General features: G+C 42.5%; 1 protein-coding gene across 1 annotated transcript; it reads right to left on the bottom strand.

Moving 5' to 3' along the window:
- Positions 1–11,043: 11,043 nt before the first annotated feature.
- On the bottom strand, positions 11,044–13,381 carry LOC133901663 (probable LRR receptor-like serine/threonine-protein kinase RKF3). The gene has a single exon (XM_062343101.1). The coding sequence runs from the start codon at positions 13,252–13,254 to the stop codon at positions 11,212–11,214; it is 2,043 nt and encodes a 680-aa protein (XP_062199085.1). The 5' UTR covers positions 13,255–13,381; the 3' UTR covers positions 11,044–11,211.
- Between the last annotated feature and the right edge of the window lie 4,242 nt (positions 13,382–17,623).

Genomic DNA, 17,623 nt, shown 5'->3' with positions numbered 1-17,623 from the left:
ACCTAATTCAATCCTTCCAAACATCTAACGACTCATCCTTCATGGTACAAGTTTAGATTTGCACTTTCCAACTTGAATACCAGAACACTTCCATCCAGAGGCAGTTGGACCAATAGGTAAGCTGTGTTGACCAGTACATTCAGAAACATGCCAAATTGGCATACTAAAGAACTTCACATCTTGCTCACATTCCCAGGACAGTCATACTATCGGTAACCACGCCACAACTTCTTCAAAGTAAAATTGCATGCAAAACACATCCTCCTCAAAAGTTGCAAAGACATCGGTTAATCTAGCCGACAAGATGATCACTGCGGAAGGCTCATGGAGAGGGTTGAAAATATGACTTCTGCAAACTCAACCCTGTTAATCCAACTCCAATTTAATTATTTTGCGAATTTCGTTTAGCAAGCACCATTTGCAACACCAATTTACCGTCAAAGGGTTGAGCGTTAGCATACAATGCTTCTCTCCGGGTCCTTAGAAGGCATACCCTCTCCTGAACAGCAACAAAACTACAAAGATACACCCCAAAGGTTCATCTTCTTTCACAACACTCCTTTAAACAGGGGAGTAACCCTTAGCTCCCAAACATAACTCTAACCTCAGCACTTAAATTCCGGAATGAACTCCACTTTTACAACACTCTTCCCTTGAACCAGGGTTTGGATAGACTTACTCCCAATAGAGACAAACTTCTAGCATGTAAACCTACTCAGGCATCTCTCAATCAAATCTCCATCCTTAGAGAGAACTGGGTCACCAACAAAAATTCAAAACTTTCAAGTCAGAAACTAGTCAATTACTTCTTTAACTTCATTCACTCCACAAGAGCCAACAAGAAACAAAGTTCTAGAACGGATCATGTTAAAAAAATCTGTCAATAAAACACCACAACAAGCCCTAACAACACCTTCGGTTATTAGGTCAGGAAAAGTTTTGGCAACCTTAAATTTCAACATTCACTCAACGAGCAAAACTCACCTGGTTCAATTGATAATGCTCCCATGGTGACAAGCCAACTTAGCATCCTATCATGATGTTATAGGTCATAGACTATTCAGCAAACCCTTGGCAACGCCAATGCTCCTACAACCCAAGTATATTCTTGGCTTCAAGCTTCAAAGCAAACGAATCCCCCTGTCAAAGATGACAGGTTTAGCTAAGCGATATCAGAAACATAACACGATTCAACCAAAATCTCTACCTCAGCCCCGCAAGGGCCAACCTTAGGTATTCCAATTGTGAAACCTCACAAAACAGGTTTGAAACAACTGATGCCTCCTTAAGGAAGGTGTCACTCCATTAGCATCACTTCGATGCAAATCGGTTGTTTCAACGCAATCGATAACTCCAACTCCCATAGCCAGTGGACTATTCCGCAAAGGCTAACTTAACAAAATAACTACCTCAAATAATCATTTCAAAATATACGTAGATATTCCAACCACAAAAGATTATTCTCAGATATTAAAGAAACTGACACATAAGGTATGTAAACATTTCAACTTAAACACGAGGTGTTAACTAATCCTCAAAACATCAACAACTAGGGTACAAGTCTAGCAAAAGATTAGAAAAACTCCCAGAACCCTATTAGGATCTCACTATCAACACATCTTCACATAATCGGCAAAAAGATCGCCCTGACTCCATGGGAAGAAAAAAAAATCCTACACCATTCTAATGGTTAGGTTGAAAACATTATCACCTTATCTTCTATGGTAAGGCACACATCGATCCATTTCTCCGACATTCCGAGAACGAATAGTTAGGGTCAACGACACGGGGGCCAATCCATCTCGTACCCAAAATATTCGCTCTGTATGTGGATAGTTGGATCGCAAACCTAACTCTTGGTCAACCTCACCTGGCAATGCAGAAAAGGCATCATGGGGGCCCTCCACTTAACCCATCTGCAGTGCCATACAACAGTTATGCTATTGATCCTCTGAAGCTTCTCAAGTTCTAATGACCAAGGTAACCATTTTAACGCCCTGACAAATCACCATTCCAACAGAACTAACTCCAACAACTTAACAATATATATCAATGATAAAACACTAAAGAATATGTGGAGAATCAAACAAGTAACTTCAATAATACTTATTTGAGATAGTGAACATAGGCGAACAAAGATAAACAAGACGTATGCAATGAAATACATCCCATACCCATTCTATTTGTGCAAGTGTGTCAGGTTCATCATTCAATTACCTAGGATCTAAAGCCTAGGCTCTGATACTAAGCTATAACACCCTATTTTACAACTAAGCCTAATTATTTGAAAATAGGAAATTTTGGCAGCATTTCCTCTAAAGGGAGGTATAACTGCCACAAAAAAGATCACAGGCAGACAGAACATGATATAACCAGCATATATATAGAAACATTCACGACGCTACCAGCGTCGTACCACAACATAAACCAAGCAAACGACAGACCACCAAAAGCACAACTTCTAAGCATCGATTGAGTTATCAACATTGTGATGATGTAGTGTGTGCAACTACCAAGATCCATCCCCAAAATGCACGTCATCATCTAAACATACCTGTAAAAGATTCAACAGGGGGAGAGACGAGCTCAGCAAGTAACAGCTATGAATATAAACATATATCACTTAGTTTAAAAGCATTTGGGAAATAAACATTCTTCTCACATCAACAAGAAAAACACACGGTTTTAAAGAGAATAGCATTTCAGAATATTTGTCGAGAAAGTAACAACAAACTTCAATCCGGTCTAAAAAAAAATGGCATTCAACTCCCATAATTCTGTATTTTCCAGATATCATAAAAAGAAATATATGAATGCCATGATGCAACTCCATTTGAGAGCTGGACGATGCCAACATCTCATGCAACTCCATGTACCGGTACGAATCACGCGCGATGGCAGTGATCGGCCTTTATCACAATATGAAGTGCATAAATGCGTATGTATGCATATGAATTGACGTCAATTCTTCATTCCTTTTTGAATGGCTCATGATAAAAATCACAACTGATTCATGAAGACAAAGGTACAATCCAAATCAATAAGAAAAGCATGGATTTAAATAATCAAATGCAACGTCATCCATGATTTAAATGAATTAGAAAAGAAAACCATATACTTCAATTTTATTTGCAAAAGAAGTAAGACATGAATATAAACATAGCACGAAATCACACCCCCACGTTACTTGCCTTTTACCAAAAGCGACAAAGAAATTTCGATCAAGAACGTCCGAAAATAGTACCACCTGTACAGATATATTATTAGCACTAAAACACATTAAAACACATAAAATATGAAGCGTCAAACGTACGCCTGAAAACGTCGCAGATACGCCTATATTTCAGAAAACCGAACAGAAAACTGTATCACATGAAATGATACACTATTTCCACTTCAGAGTCGAACAAAAAATTCTCACTAATTAGACTTTGCTCCGATGAACGAATTGAATACTTCGACTCGGATGTCGTATCTTCGAATCAATAACGATTATCAAAACGAATCAGACTATTAATCACATGAAATGATACGACAAGAATTGATTGATTTGATTTAATTCAACCATAAACGTCTAGGAATTACCGAGAAATTACCTTCGAAGGGTTGATGACAAATCCGAAAAAATTCTGAAATTTCCAACTTTTCCCTTTTTTTCTTTTCCTTTTTTTTTTCTTTTCCTTTTTTTTTTCTTCCCCTTTTTTTCCTTTTCTCTTTTTTCTGTTTTCTTTTCTTTTCTCTTTCTTCCTTTCTTCTTCCTGGCTTCTCCTTCCGCTCGGTCAGCTGGCTACTTCGGCCGTCTCTGGCTGCTAGCTCGGTCGGCTGCCGCTGCTTGCTCGGACAGGACAGAGAGAGAGGGAGCGCGGCAGCCGGCGGTAGCGACGGCGGCGCCGCGGCAGCAGCGGCGGCGACGCTGCACAGCGGCAGGGCGGCGGCAGCAGGAGGCGCGGCGGCCGGCGACGCAGCAACGCACGGCGGCGGGAGAGAGAGAGAGAGAGAGAGAGAGAGAGAGAGAGAGAGAGAGAGAGAGAGAGAGAGAGAGAGAGAGAGAGAGAGAGAGACGCGAAGCACGAGCGTTGAAGAGTCTGGATGGATCGGGTTGAGGATCGATCCATCCAGTACTTATCCTCTCTTTTTTTTATTTTTTTCCAAAACAACGAATGGTCTAAATTTATTGGGCTTGCTACGGGTCACAAAGTGCCCGGAACGGACATATGAATAGCAAAATGGGTTCGTCTCGACGAGATGAACGCAACCACGGTCTCCGATCGTCCATACGAGCAACGCATCAAAAAGTCAAAATTTTGGTCAAATCTCTCTTTTTTTCCTCTCTCAAAAAAATCCAGTATTACAGCAACTCCCACTGATCATCAGACTATTCGGTGAGGCTTAACCTTCATTTTTCAGCACAACACTTTCTCTGGAAGAATTGCTTCGGTGAGCACTCTGCTCAAACACCAGACCTTCCGGTGAGGTCTTCAGGCCTCTCTCCTATTTGCCAAATATGCTCCAGTGAGTTCAAACACCCAGAGCACCGGACCATCCGGTGAGGCAAATCTTCCTAGGACTTCTCTAATTCAGTCCAACTTTGTCCCGACTACGGTGGCTTCTTCATGTATTGCATCCATAAAATCTACTAACATATATTCTTGACAAACATGTTAGTCTCATTGACTATATTGTCATTAATCACCAAAATCACAATCATGACCTAATGGAGCAATTTCCGCTACACTTGGCACATTCATCAATTAGATGTCAATAACGCCTTTCTCCATGGTACGCTTTCTGAAACCGTCTATTCTCAACAGCCTTCCTGGTTTGTTGATCCATCCCATATGTCACATGTCTTTAGACTGAACAAATCGTTGTATGGCTTGAAACAAGCTGCACGCACATGGTTTCTCCATTTCACTACATTTCTAAAATCTATCGGTTTCATTTCCTCCCATGCTGATTCATCACTTTTCATCTACAAATCAAATGTTCACACAATCTTTCTTCTATATGTAGACGATATCATCTTAACAGCAAACTCTTGCTTATTTCTACATCAACTGATTTCCAACCTTAGTTCTGAGTTCTGTATGTTCGATTTGGGACCGCTTCATCATTTTCTTGGTGTCAATGTTCACTGAAATTCACAAGGTTTATTCCTTTCCCAAGAGCAATACACCTTAGATCTTCTTAGCCGTGCTCATATGTCCAACATGTAATCCTTGTGCTACTCCAATCAACACCAAACAAAAGATTTCTGGATCACTAGGGTCTCCAGTTTCCAACTCCACAGCATATCGGTTTCTTGTTGGTGCTCTCCAATATTTGACCCTTACTAGAATGGACATTAGTCATGTCATTCAGCAGATATGCTTATTCATGCATGCACCTAAATAACCTCATCTCAACCTGCTGAAACGAATCCTTCGACACCTCAAGGGCACCCCCCCATTTCGGTCTTCAGCTCTAGCGCTCTACCTCTCGAGACATTATTGCATATTTCAACTCAGATTGGGCAGGTTGCCCTGATACTAGGAGATCCACAGCTGGCTATTGTGCATATCTTGGCAGCAATCTTGTCTCCTAGTCTTCAAAATGCCAAGCTACAATCTCTCGATCCAGTGCGAAAGCCGAATATAGAGTTGTTGCCAATGTGGTAGCGGAGAGCTGTTGGCTACGCCAGTTCCTTCATGAACTTCGTCACGCTCCAACTCGGGCGATCCTTGTGTTTGGTGATAACGTTAGTGTGGCATATATGTCATGCAATCTAGTTCAACACCAAAGGACGAAGTACATCGAAGATCGATCTGCATTGTGTCAGAGAGAAGGTTTCTCTGGGCGAGGTCAAGGTGCTTCATGTGTCATCGTCTTTGCAGTTCTCGGACATTTTCACAGAAGGCATACTACTCATGTTGTTCAATGAATTTTGATCCAGTTTGCATGTCTTACCACGATGCAAGTGAGGGGGGGGGGGGTGTTAGCGCTCACGATTCCTCTGGAGGTCACAAGTCTGAAAGTCTTCAGGACCGATTCTTCCTCAACCTCCAAGATCGGGCCTCCCCAGCTTATCTCGTCGTGCCCATAGATATAGGATCTAGATCAGCTGGTTGTTGTACCAAGAGCTGATGTGCTCCTGTATAAATATGTTTATACTTGCAATGAATACAACAACCATCCGATACTTCATTCTTTCAATAACTGATCACATATATAATTCAAATCCGCATTATATTTTATACTGCCATATAAATCTTACAGCACAATTTACAACACTTCAATTTTGGAGCTATGATTTTTAGTATTGGATTGTACTTACAGGTTCAATACAAATCCCAAAGGACATGTATTAGATTTCATAAAGAATTTGCTTATTAAATATATACATTTAGTTTTTCATTAAGATTTATCTGTCAAAAATATCCAAGTTGTAATTTCGTAAAGTTGAAGCTATGTTTTGTTTGCAAGGAGAGGAATGATAGGTACAATTCACGTTTACTGTTATTTACTTCGGTTGCTGTGCAAAGCTAGCTTGTCTTTAATTCTCATTTCATTGATTTATGTTGTTCATTTGTTAGCACACTAAACATGTTCGATTGAATGCTCTTTGGGGAATATATTATGGAAATATTTAGATTTTGATTTGCCTGCTTCCTGGGGTTTCCATGGTTTCAGTTGGTACTAGAATTGCTATGCAAAATTGTATAATACAAGTTACAGCTCATTACGTGTGTATTGTTCCATATGTTACATCATGTTTCCCTAGCATATATCCTTTGCCAAATTTGCTATATATGCTTCTCTTTCAGTTCCTCAATCTTTTGTATAAAACTACAGGAGCCCAAATTTCCTACTACCCATAGGTGAGATCTGAATACCTTGAAGCCAAATGTCGATGGTAAGATATATTACTTTTATCAGCTCCTAGAATATACATCCTTACATACTTTCCAACTCCAATGTCACTTTGTTTTCGTCAAAACTAACTATTTATGTAGTCAAAAATTTAGCGTACCACTCTAGAGTCTTCTTTGAAATTTCTTGGTGCTAATAAAAAAGCTTATCCAAAACATCGAGTGTAGATGCCAAATTCAGACTGAAATTCCTGAAATGCTGTCACATATGGTAATTTCATTCATAATATAGGGCAATATTGAGGATTTAATATCTTGCACAATGACTTTGTCATTTTAGGAAGCTACTAAGGCTTCTATGTCTTTTCTATCAAACTTGGCTAAAGTTCAATAAGAAAACATACATGGAATAGCACAATATAAGGCCAAAGAACAAAAAGATGGAGCTGGCAAATGAGATGCTAGAACTAGATAGTTGCCAGGGAAGTTCCATGGCTAAAACTTTTTCTTTTGCTTCTTAGAATGAACGATTATAGACTACATAATGGCACTCACCATACTCATTACTCCAACCAGCTGAAACCTCTTCCTGAATGATGCTTTTTCACTCTCATCTTTGCATTTATATCTTCTTAGGTGCACATGTGTTCAAGCTTCACACACCATTAGTAATATGCAGGAAAAGATGTAAAACTTTACATGTTGTAATTATGAGCATTTTCGTGTAAGCTTGATCAATGATAATTTGAATGTCCTTCCTGCAAGATCATTTGGTTTGAGAAAAATAGCACTTCTCTAATTTAACAATTCTGACATGCAACTGATTCTAAAATATTGTATCAAGTAATGTGGTTTAAACAGTTTGGTCACTGAGCTTGACAATATGACCTTTGTTTGTAACTGCAACTTAAAAAGCTACATTTGTGTGTGGCGACCTCAACAAATATGATTATAGGTTCATAAGATTTGAGTCAAATTTTGCAAATGTTTACATAATTCAAAGCCGTAACATTTCATTTGCAGAAAGTCATTCCCAAAAATCCCCATCTTCGTGAAATTATCTAACATTTGATTGTTCTACACTTATATTTGCATATCATTTTGACTGATTTCATTCATATATTCATGTGAGTCTGTATCAGGCTTCAACCTCTATTCAAGTGTCAGCTAAGTGTAGAAGTTACATGCTTAATCTATATCATGCAAAATAACACTTGTATATAACGAAAAGAGTATTGTATTTTGTCTTTAGCAATGATTCTGATTGTTTTATTATAGCAGTGATTCTAATTATTTATTGAAACTCACTCTCAATGTTACTTATTCCTCTAAAATCCAAATTTCTAGACTCTAGGTGTTCGGCTTAAGTTCTCATAGCTAAATCCTAAGTAAGTGGATTTATGTTGTAAGTGAATCAATAATTAATATGTAGCAGTAACATAATTCATTCACTGAGATCAGAAATAGCCTCTCAGTAAAAATTTACATAGATCAGACATAGCCTCAAGATAAAGACCATTGGTAAGAGGGTTACCACATGCGGGCACCAGGGGCGCACCAAGGGCGCGCCAATTTTCTAGTATCAAACTATTCTCCTTCTTGTGTTCCGAAACTACACAAAAATGATAAAGAGAGAAAACAGAAGCCATTCTTTGAAAACTAAATATCTCAGACCTCACTTATACTGTATGAGTTGGCAGGCAACTTACAAAAATTCACCATAGGAGATAGGAATGATAACCTGAAGCATGACATGCAACACTATGAACATCGAACAATTTCAGAGTGAACGTTGCTGGAGATGAACAAACCTCAGTTCATACATTGATAGTGAGTTAAGTATGCTGAAAATCACTTTTAGCTTCTTCCGATATGGTAACTCAAAGGGGCAAGTTGTTTAGAATTTCAGGTCTTCTACCAAAGTAGCAATCTAAGATGCATTAACCATGTTCTTACAATTCTAACAAGCCTAGTTTTTCGCAGCCCACAAAAATAGCAACTTACCACTAATAAGCCTATCAAAAACCGCAGACGATCCAATGTAACCTTCAAAGGAGCAAATTGACTAGAGCTAGCCATCACTTCAATCGTCCACCAATACTACTTCAGACGTTACCTCCTTGCTTATGGCATCTTAATGAAATACAGTATATAGAAGCATATGGAAACTTGCAACCAAATGACCTGTCCTAATATGGAACTACGAGTTACATTTAAACTATAGAGCAAAATAGGGCCTCCAAGCTGTGAATCTAATCTATCTATGGAAGATGTCCTCCAAATCAAATATCACAAAACAGTTTCCACCAATTACAAGCTAAATATATACCCATATAACACTGTATATGTCTAAATGAATTCAACTGTCACACAAGAATCATACATTTCTGGTGGTAGGAAAACAAGAAATTTCTATATACAACAATTGCCCCCATCGTGTAATCCCAAGAAACAAAATATGAGCTAACAAAAACAAATATGGTACACATTAAGTCCTAGCAATGACTCTTTCTCTATTCAGCTAACCAATTGATCAAGTTTCTTTCAGAGATGCAAAAGCAGCATCCTCAGTTCCATGAATAGAAGATCCGAAACCAGAGGCTGCTGGCTACCTCTCAATCTCAGCTAGGTATCAAACAACAGGAAATGAAAGAAGAAATCCATTATTCAATTAACCATATGCCTTCAAAGATATGGCATAATAGAGTATTATCAAACTATTTTTCTTTGCATGTTCTAAAACTAAACTAAACGATAAATAGATAAACAGAAGCAAGTATTTCAATTTGTACAACTAAGACCCGGCTTGTGTCTGCATGAAATTGTGGCCAGCTTACAAAATTTGCCACATAGGGCATAGGAATGGTAATCTGGCTTATGCAGGCCACATGCCCTCCAAAGGATTTTGCATACCAGAGTATTATCAAACCATTTTCATTCTAATGTTCTAAAACTACACAAAATGATAAACAGAGAAAATAGAAGAAAGTCTCTGAAGTGTACAGAACAATACCTGGCTTATACCTGCATTAAATTGGTAGCCAACATGCGAAAATTGGCTCATAGGAGATAGAAATGTGACCTGAAGCCTGGCTTGAAACACTAAGAACAGAGAACAGTTTTGGAATGAACAGAGATGGAGATGATCAGATGAAAGAACATCAGTTGAGAATGAGTTGAGTGTGCTGAAAAATCATAACTGAATGGACAAGTAATTTAAAATGGCAGGTCTCCAATCGAATTAGTGATCTACCCTGCATTACTCATGTTCTTAGAGTTTCAATAGCGCTAGTTTTTCATGAGCCATGAAGTTATCATTTTACCACTAGTGAGTCTATCCACAAGCCCAAGTGATCAAATGGAATCTTCACAGGATCAAATTCTCTTAATGTAAGCCATTCGCTTAGACTAGACCTAGGCATAACCTCAACCCTTCACCAATATTACTCAGCTTTTATCTACTAGTCAACTATTACTCCCAACAATAACTTCAACATTAGCAGATATGTTCATAGTTAGGCAGGTGCTTAGATTTATCATAACCTCCAATATGACGTTCATAAGTTTGTTTGGTTAATACATTGACCTTGGTGGTGCTACATACATCAGAGGATTCTGGTGTTGCTAATAATGACACTCATACAGTCGTACTGATAATCGTCTCAGATGAACAAAGTCCATCAGAGCAGTTCGTTTGGTGTTTTTCTCAGCAAATCATAATCAATCGCCTCAGATAAACAAAGTTCTCAAGAGCAGTTCCTTTCGTATATTTATCATCAATCATAAATTACATTAATCGCAAGTAAATGGAGCAAGTAAGGGGAATGATTGGCCAAAAGCTTAAGGTAACTTAGGAGAATGTAAAAGATATATTACAGGGCGGTATAATGATTTGAAGTTTATGCTTCCTCCTTGCCTATGGTTAATGAAATACAGTATATAGAAGCTTATCGCATCTTCCATCCAAATGATTACCTTGCTCTCCCATCCAAATGAACTGTCCTAATACGGAACTATGAGTTACCATTAAACTACAGAGCACAATAGGTTCTCTAAGTTATCAATCTAATCTATCTGTGGGAGTTGGTTTCAGTGTCGAATTTCACATCCACCAAATCCAAAATCACAAACAATGTAGTTTCCACCAATCAGGATTTAAATATATAGCAAAGAAAAACAACACTATACATTTAAATGATTCCAACTGTCACACAAGAACCTACTTTTCGTGTGGGAGCAAAACTACAAATCGCTATATACAACCAGTTCCCAGCAGAATCCAATTAAACAAAATCAAGCTAACAAAAAGAAATATGGTATGCGTTCCAGCAACGAATATTTCACTATTCAGTGAAGCAAAAGCTCATGTTTCTTTTGGAGACACCAGAGCAGCGTCCTCAGTTCCGTGAATAAAAGACCGGAAACCAGAGGGACTAAACAGCTGACCTGAGCCGCTGCTGCTGGCTGACCTCTCAATCTCATCCAGGTTTGCAACAACAGGGAGCGGCCTTTCCGGAATAATTAATGGTGCCGGTGCAGCATCTGCCTCGAGTATCTTCAGCGCTTGCTCCATTGTTGGCCTCGCGTGCAGCTGGGGATGTGTGCAGAGCGCGCCAACAAGTACATACTTCTCCATTACCTCAGTAGGACCATGGTCAACCATTCCCTCTTGGATCACATCCACTGTCTTCCCCCTCCGCACCAAGGACCAAGCCCACTCAGTGAGCACGAAGCTCTGGCCCTCGCCGAGAGATATGAACGCCCTCTTCCCACTCAGAAGCTCAAGAAGCACAACTCCGAAGCTATAGACATCGCTCTTCTCAGTCAATTGGCCATAGAGCGCATACTCCGGGGCGACATAACCCAGTGTTCCCGCAACCCGTGTGCTCACATGTGTCATCCCCTCTGGTGCAAACTTGGCCAATCCGAAATCAGCCACCATGGCCTCAAATTCGTCGTCAAGCAAGATGTTGCTCGCTTTGATATCCCTGTGAATAATGGCAGGCTGCGCCCCATGGTGCAGGTAGGCCAGGCCCCTTGCCATCCCGATGGCAATTTTCTGCCTGACAGGCCACGCCATCTGGCACTCTCCGGCGCCAAACAGATGGTCGTGGAGGCTGCCATTATGCATCAGGTCGCAGACGATCATACGCTGGTGCCCCTCCCTCTGCGTGGTGGCGATGCAATACCCGCGAAGCGCGACCAGGTTGACGTGCCGCACGCTAGCCACGACCTCCACCTCGTGCGCGAAGGCCACGTCTCCGGCCGCGGAGCAGTTCTTGAAGCGCTTGACCGCGACCTCGGCGCCGTCGCGCAGCACCCCCTTGTAGACATTCCCGAAGCCGCCGCGGCCGATGATGCTCTCCCGGGCGAACCCTCCCGTGGCCGCCTTGATGTCATCGTAGGTGAACTTGACTAGCGTGGTGCTGGCGCTGATGGACTCCATGGCCTGCGAGCGTTTGCTCCTGCTGTCCGCCGCGGCCGCCGCCAGTTCCGACGCCGCCGCGCGCGCCCGCCTCCGCCGCAGGAGGAAGCAGGATCCCGCGGCCGCGGCGAGGAGCAGCACCGCTCCGAGGCAGCCGAACGCGACGCCGTAGACCCAGGGGGCGGCGCCGGAGCGCGCGGTTGCGGGAGGGTTGGCCTTGAGGAGGTAGAGGCAGAAGGCCGTGGCTGGGTCGGCGGGCCCGCGCGGGCTGGCCTTGGCGCCGGCGTAGATGAAGGGGTACTGCACGCACCCGGTGACGTTGTTGCTGTCGGCGCCGTTGGGGGACCCCGGGAGGAGGTACGCGGCCGCGGCCTTGCTGAGCGCGGTGGTGCAAGCGGTGCAGTCGGGGACGGCGGAGAGGTCGCGGTCGCAGCTTGCGTCCATGTCGGAGCGCGCGGAGGGCGAGACGAGCGCGTCGAAGTCAGCGAGCGTGGAGACGTTGCCGCAGCCGGGCGAGGCTAGGATGGAGTCGAGGTTGGAGAGGCTGGCGCAGGTGGAGTTGGGGAAGGGGAGCGCGGATTGGAGGGGGGCGAGGCAGGAGGAGGCGTTGGAGGGGAGGACGAATGAGGCCGTGGCGGCGAGGTAGAGAGACAGGAGGAAGGTGACGGACTGCATGGCGAGCGCGCAGCGGGAGGCGTCGTCGGGGGGCAGCGGCGGCGCGAGGAAGGGGCGCAGCGCGGTGAAGTTGAGCGCGCATTGCGGGGGCGGCGGCGGGGAGGAGACGGGCTGGGAGTGGAGCGGAATGGGGAGGAGAAGGACGAGGAGGAGGGGAAGAGAAAGGAAATGGGGGCCGGACATGGGGGCTGGAGGGTGGGGTGGGGGGAGGGAGCGGCTGGAGATGGGGAGAAGAAGAGTGGATCGGGGTGGGTGGAGTGAGGGGAGGGGAGGGAAGTCAAGGGGGGGTTGGGCGGACACGGGCATCAGCCAGCCGCCGTCCCCCCACGACACGAGGCTTCAGCAGTCGGCACAGTAGGGGAGGGAGGAAGAGCTGCGGCCGGCACGGCAGGCGGGGGATGGAGGAGAAGGGAGCGCACGTGGGACCATGGTGTGCGGTCAAAGTTTGAGGGGCAGCGCAGCGCACTACCCATCAAAATAAAATATACACTGAACCATTTGAGGGGCGATAAGACTCTGTCTGGCCTATGAGAATGGAGATTGCTAGAGAACGTTTATCTGGTGAACACTTACTAACAAAATTGTTGTCGGGTCCTCAAAATTATTTAACTAGGTTTAAGAATTTGTTGACAGGTTTAAAAAATTGTTGAACTATGTTTTAGAAATTATTATAGTAGGTTCTAATATTGTTTCAAAGTTCTCAAAAAATGTTGAAGTAGGTTTCAGAAATTGTTAAATGCTTTAGAAATGTTGAGTGGATGTTCACGTTCAACGCATAGAGAATCCCGGCACGACAACGCAACAGTAGGTAAGAAATCATGGATATCAAAACTGAACTGTGAGCAATGAGATTCTAAAGTATAAACAGTGAGTTGAGTTCAATAGAAGGCGGTGCATCTTGGATGATGTTTGCAACCAAACCGGCAATGTTAAAATTTGGAACAAAGTGGTCACCCAACCGATGGTGACAGTACGGTGGGTAGGAGAAGAGAACGAAATAGAGAGACAGTGGGCCAAGTTAGGTCGAGATCTGACGGGTTCTAGATCTGATGGGGTAGATTTGGGTTAGAAATCGTCTCACGAGGCTATCGGGTTTGGACCTTTATTCGAGTTGGGTTTAGAGACAGAGGTGATTTTGCCGTCACAGGTGCCTCACAGGCCCTGAAATCTCGAGGCCTATTAACACTTGGCCAATTCTCAGATTCCCACACATAGCCTTATAGCCACCTCCACACAGCCACGACCATACAACCAACCCTAAGTAAGCAGCGACGACAGCTCCTCCGCTCCTATCTCCTCAGCGCGGCAGCCCACCCCTATTCTAGTGCCCCCTCCCCTGCTCCGGTGCGTGGTCGTGGTGTGTTCATCCAGTGAGCGGCAGCACAAGGCGAGACTGAGACTGCCACGATGATAGGCTTCTCCTTGCCCGTAGCCTTCCTATACCTGGCGCTGTTGACCTACTACCCCTCCACCTCCCTCTACCCATGACCCTGCGCATCGCCGTCATCTTCGGATCTACATGCCAGAGAGCGCCGCGTAGGCTACGGGTGAGGCAGAGCCGGAGGGCAAGGCGGCGCCTGCACTGGTGGAGGACGGGAGGGAGGGTTGCCCCGTCGGGTCTCGGGTCCACGTTGGGCCTGGGGGCAGGGGTGGTTGACCGATATCGATTTCAGGGCCGGGTCGAGTTCGAAGATTTGGGTTTTGGATCGAGTACATTCTTGCTCCATCCGATCCTGACTGACCTGTTGCCACCCTTAGCCACATGGCGAGTCGAGGGGCAGTAGATAGCATAGGTCGTTGGGACACAGTAGGAGCAAACTGACGCTAGAAAGGCAATGCACCCTCGAACAGCGACAGCGGTCGCCCAGATGGGAGAGCCATGGGGGCACCAATCTTGGTGGCGGACCAGGTTCTTCTTGCGACGTGTTGCATGTTCTTTCCATTCTTCTTCACAGACGCTGCATTCGTTGCATTAGGCGTCAGCGAAGGAAGAGAAACCAAGAGATTGGAATGGATTTTTAGTTTCCCGTGAAATCAGCATCTAGATACATATATGAATTGAATAGTCCACTTTCCACGTTGCTATCTATATTTTAATATGAATACGAATACAAATTTGAATATCCTCGAATGCAAATACAAATTGCATTATTCGAATTTGCATCCGAATATATACTAGATTCAGGTGTATACGAATATCCTATAGTTTTAATGGCATTGTGAAATAACGAATTTATTTGACATGAGCATGAATTCAATTCAAGATAGGAAACCTTATTGTAGTGGTTTGAGCCACTTTTGCTACAGTAACATGACTTTATATGATTTTGGACCGTTGGATGGAGATGAAAGAGTTAGATTTATCGTTACAGTTTATAAGACCAAACAGTAAGAGTAGATATGATCAAAAGAAGAGAATAAAACTTTATGTTACTCACATTTATATTCTAGAGAAATATTTCTATATATTGGGATACAGATATATATATATATATACATATACATACATACATATATATATATATATGAAACGAATTCGAATATATATTCGTATCTGTTTGTCAGTCGGATACAGACTTTTCTTGCTATATTTATGTTTGGCCGAATACGAATATCAAATAATACAGATATATGATATCTATTTTCCACTCCTAGCAGTTCCTTATTCCAAACACTGCTATAATGAAGATTCCTATAGGAAAGATATTTCTTTGCTTTTTCCTGTGAATATCCTTTGATCCAAGCATGACCAAAACATTGAGTACAAGAAGCGCACTGGCATGGGGACTAAAAGGTCGCTAATAGCCGCACTCCGCTGCATTCTCAAATATATAAAGAAATTCTCTATCCACTATTAGTTATTAGTTTATCTATATAATAGGAATCTCTGCAAAAAAAAAATAATTAAAGATTAGGCATTGATAATAGTGCCACCGTGGTTCTCGGAGGATAGAGGTTGTCACCGTCACGCAATTGAGCATCGAAGTCATGCATTTCCAAGAGTACAAACATAAACTTATACAAGTAGGGACAAACTTGTATTGCAAAAGAAGCTGAGTTTAGCATTGATTAGTTTATGTGCAATGATTAGTTTAACTACGACAGAACCACGGTGGACATTAGCTGGCTCGGCTTGACTGGGTCCAGCTCGCGAGCCATAAATTAATCAATATGTCTTTATAATATTTTTGGTACGAGTGCAAAGGAAATCAGTGAGAACACTACTAATAACGAGCATTGCATAGGTGAAAACTGAGAATATCACATAAAATAAGATTAAATTGCTGCACAACCACGAACATTTATAATTAAGCCACGGACCTCAGCCTATGGTATCAAAGTTCAGCATTCATCTGCAACTATTACACTGTAGCCTAATCACATAGTAGGAACACGAAAACCACACATACTTCGAGAGTGACCTTAGCAACTACTTAAGCATCCACATAAGCGGCGAGGCCGTGTTGTGGCGAGTGGATTACCTCGATAATACGGGGAGGCGTCAGATAGCAGTCAACGAGCGTCACTACATTGAGTCATCAGGCAGCGACCCATGGGATGCGCTGCGTTGAGGCGGGTGGTGCTGCGGCGAGGGGTTGGATGACGGCCAGAGACGGGTGGCAATGCATTTGGCTTCAGGAGGAACTTGAACTGAATGATGACGAGTCAAAGGCTAGGGCACTCGTGTGTGGTATGGATCTGAATGTGTAGTCTAGTGGAGTAATGAGCTAGCAAAGATGGGTCTCAGGTGGAATGATGGGCTAGGTAAGTAGGGCCTAACTTACCAAGCTCGTGAGCTAGCTCATTAATAAGATGAGCTAAAATGCTAGCTCAATTCATTATAAAATACAATGAGCTGATTTAAACCAAACTGAACCAGCTTCAAATCGAGCCAGCTCACGAGCTTAGAGCTTCGTCGACCCCTTATAGCAACTAACCTCAGATCTCTGTCTCTCTATTGAAATCAACAGATGTGGTCAAGCCATCAAACCAGTCAATAAACAAAAAATTGCGGTAAGTTTCTGTCTTTTGGTTGATTGTGCCTAGTTGTCTGTGAGGTCAAATTTGACTGTGGTCTTCATGCAAATGAAGGACAGGATTAAACTATGGTTCTCCGTCCTGTAGGGGTATAGATCCAGCAAGTAAATTATTCAGTCTGTCTAGGCATCGTTTAAAATCCAACTGGTGGGAGAGACTCAAGGATTTCGATACTATAGAATTCTCATGTGTGGTGTGGATCTGAATGTGTGGTATAGTGGAGTAATGAGCCAGCTAAGAAGTTTTTGACTATAGAATTCTCCAACCGGTGGGAAAGACTCCGATTTTGACGTTTTTGACTTTACGGATATCTACAGAAAAAATTGCATCCATTTCTCTCCTAGTTTGTCGGGTTTGAAGATTTTTTTTAGGCAAAAAATGGTTTGAAAGATTGAGTTTTTACCCTCAAGAAGTTTCTGCACCGTTTTCGGAACACGCGTTTATTTCCATAGCTGCTACCTCTTACATCAAACTTGAGCAAAATTGTACAATAATTCCTATTATAATGTTGCTAAGGTGAGAAAAAATAAAAAAATAAATAAAAATTTAGCATCATATATATATATATATGTATATATATTCCTGTATATATATATATACATACATACATATATATATAACCCTGATAAAAAGAGAA

The sequence above is a fragment of the Phragmites australis genome, chromosome 2, assembly GCF_958298935.1.
Source record: "Phragmites australis chromosome 2, lpPhrAust1.1, whole genome shotgun sequence".
Classification (NCBI taxonomy): domain Eukaryota; kingdom Viridiplantae; phylum Streptophyta; class Magnoliopsida; order Poales; family Poaceae; genus Phragmites; species Phragmites australis.
Note: the sequence above shows the minus strand (reverse complement) of the source record. Positions and strands in the feature narration are given on the sequence as shown.

Bases quoted from the DNA above. Each gene is read 5' to 3' on its own strand.
- LOC133901663 (XM_062343101.1), bottom strand. From the start codon at position 13,254: ATGCCCGTGTCCGCCCAACCCCCCCTTGACTTCCCTCCCCTCCCCTCA.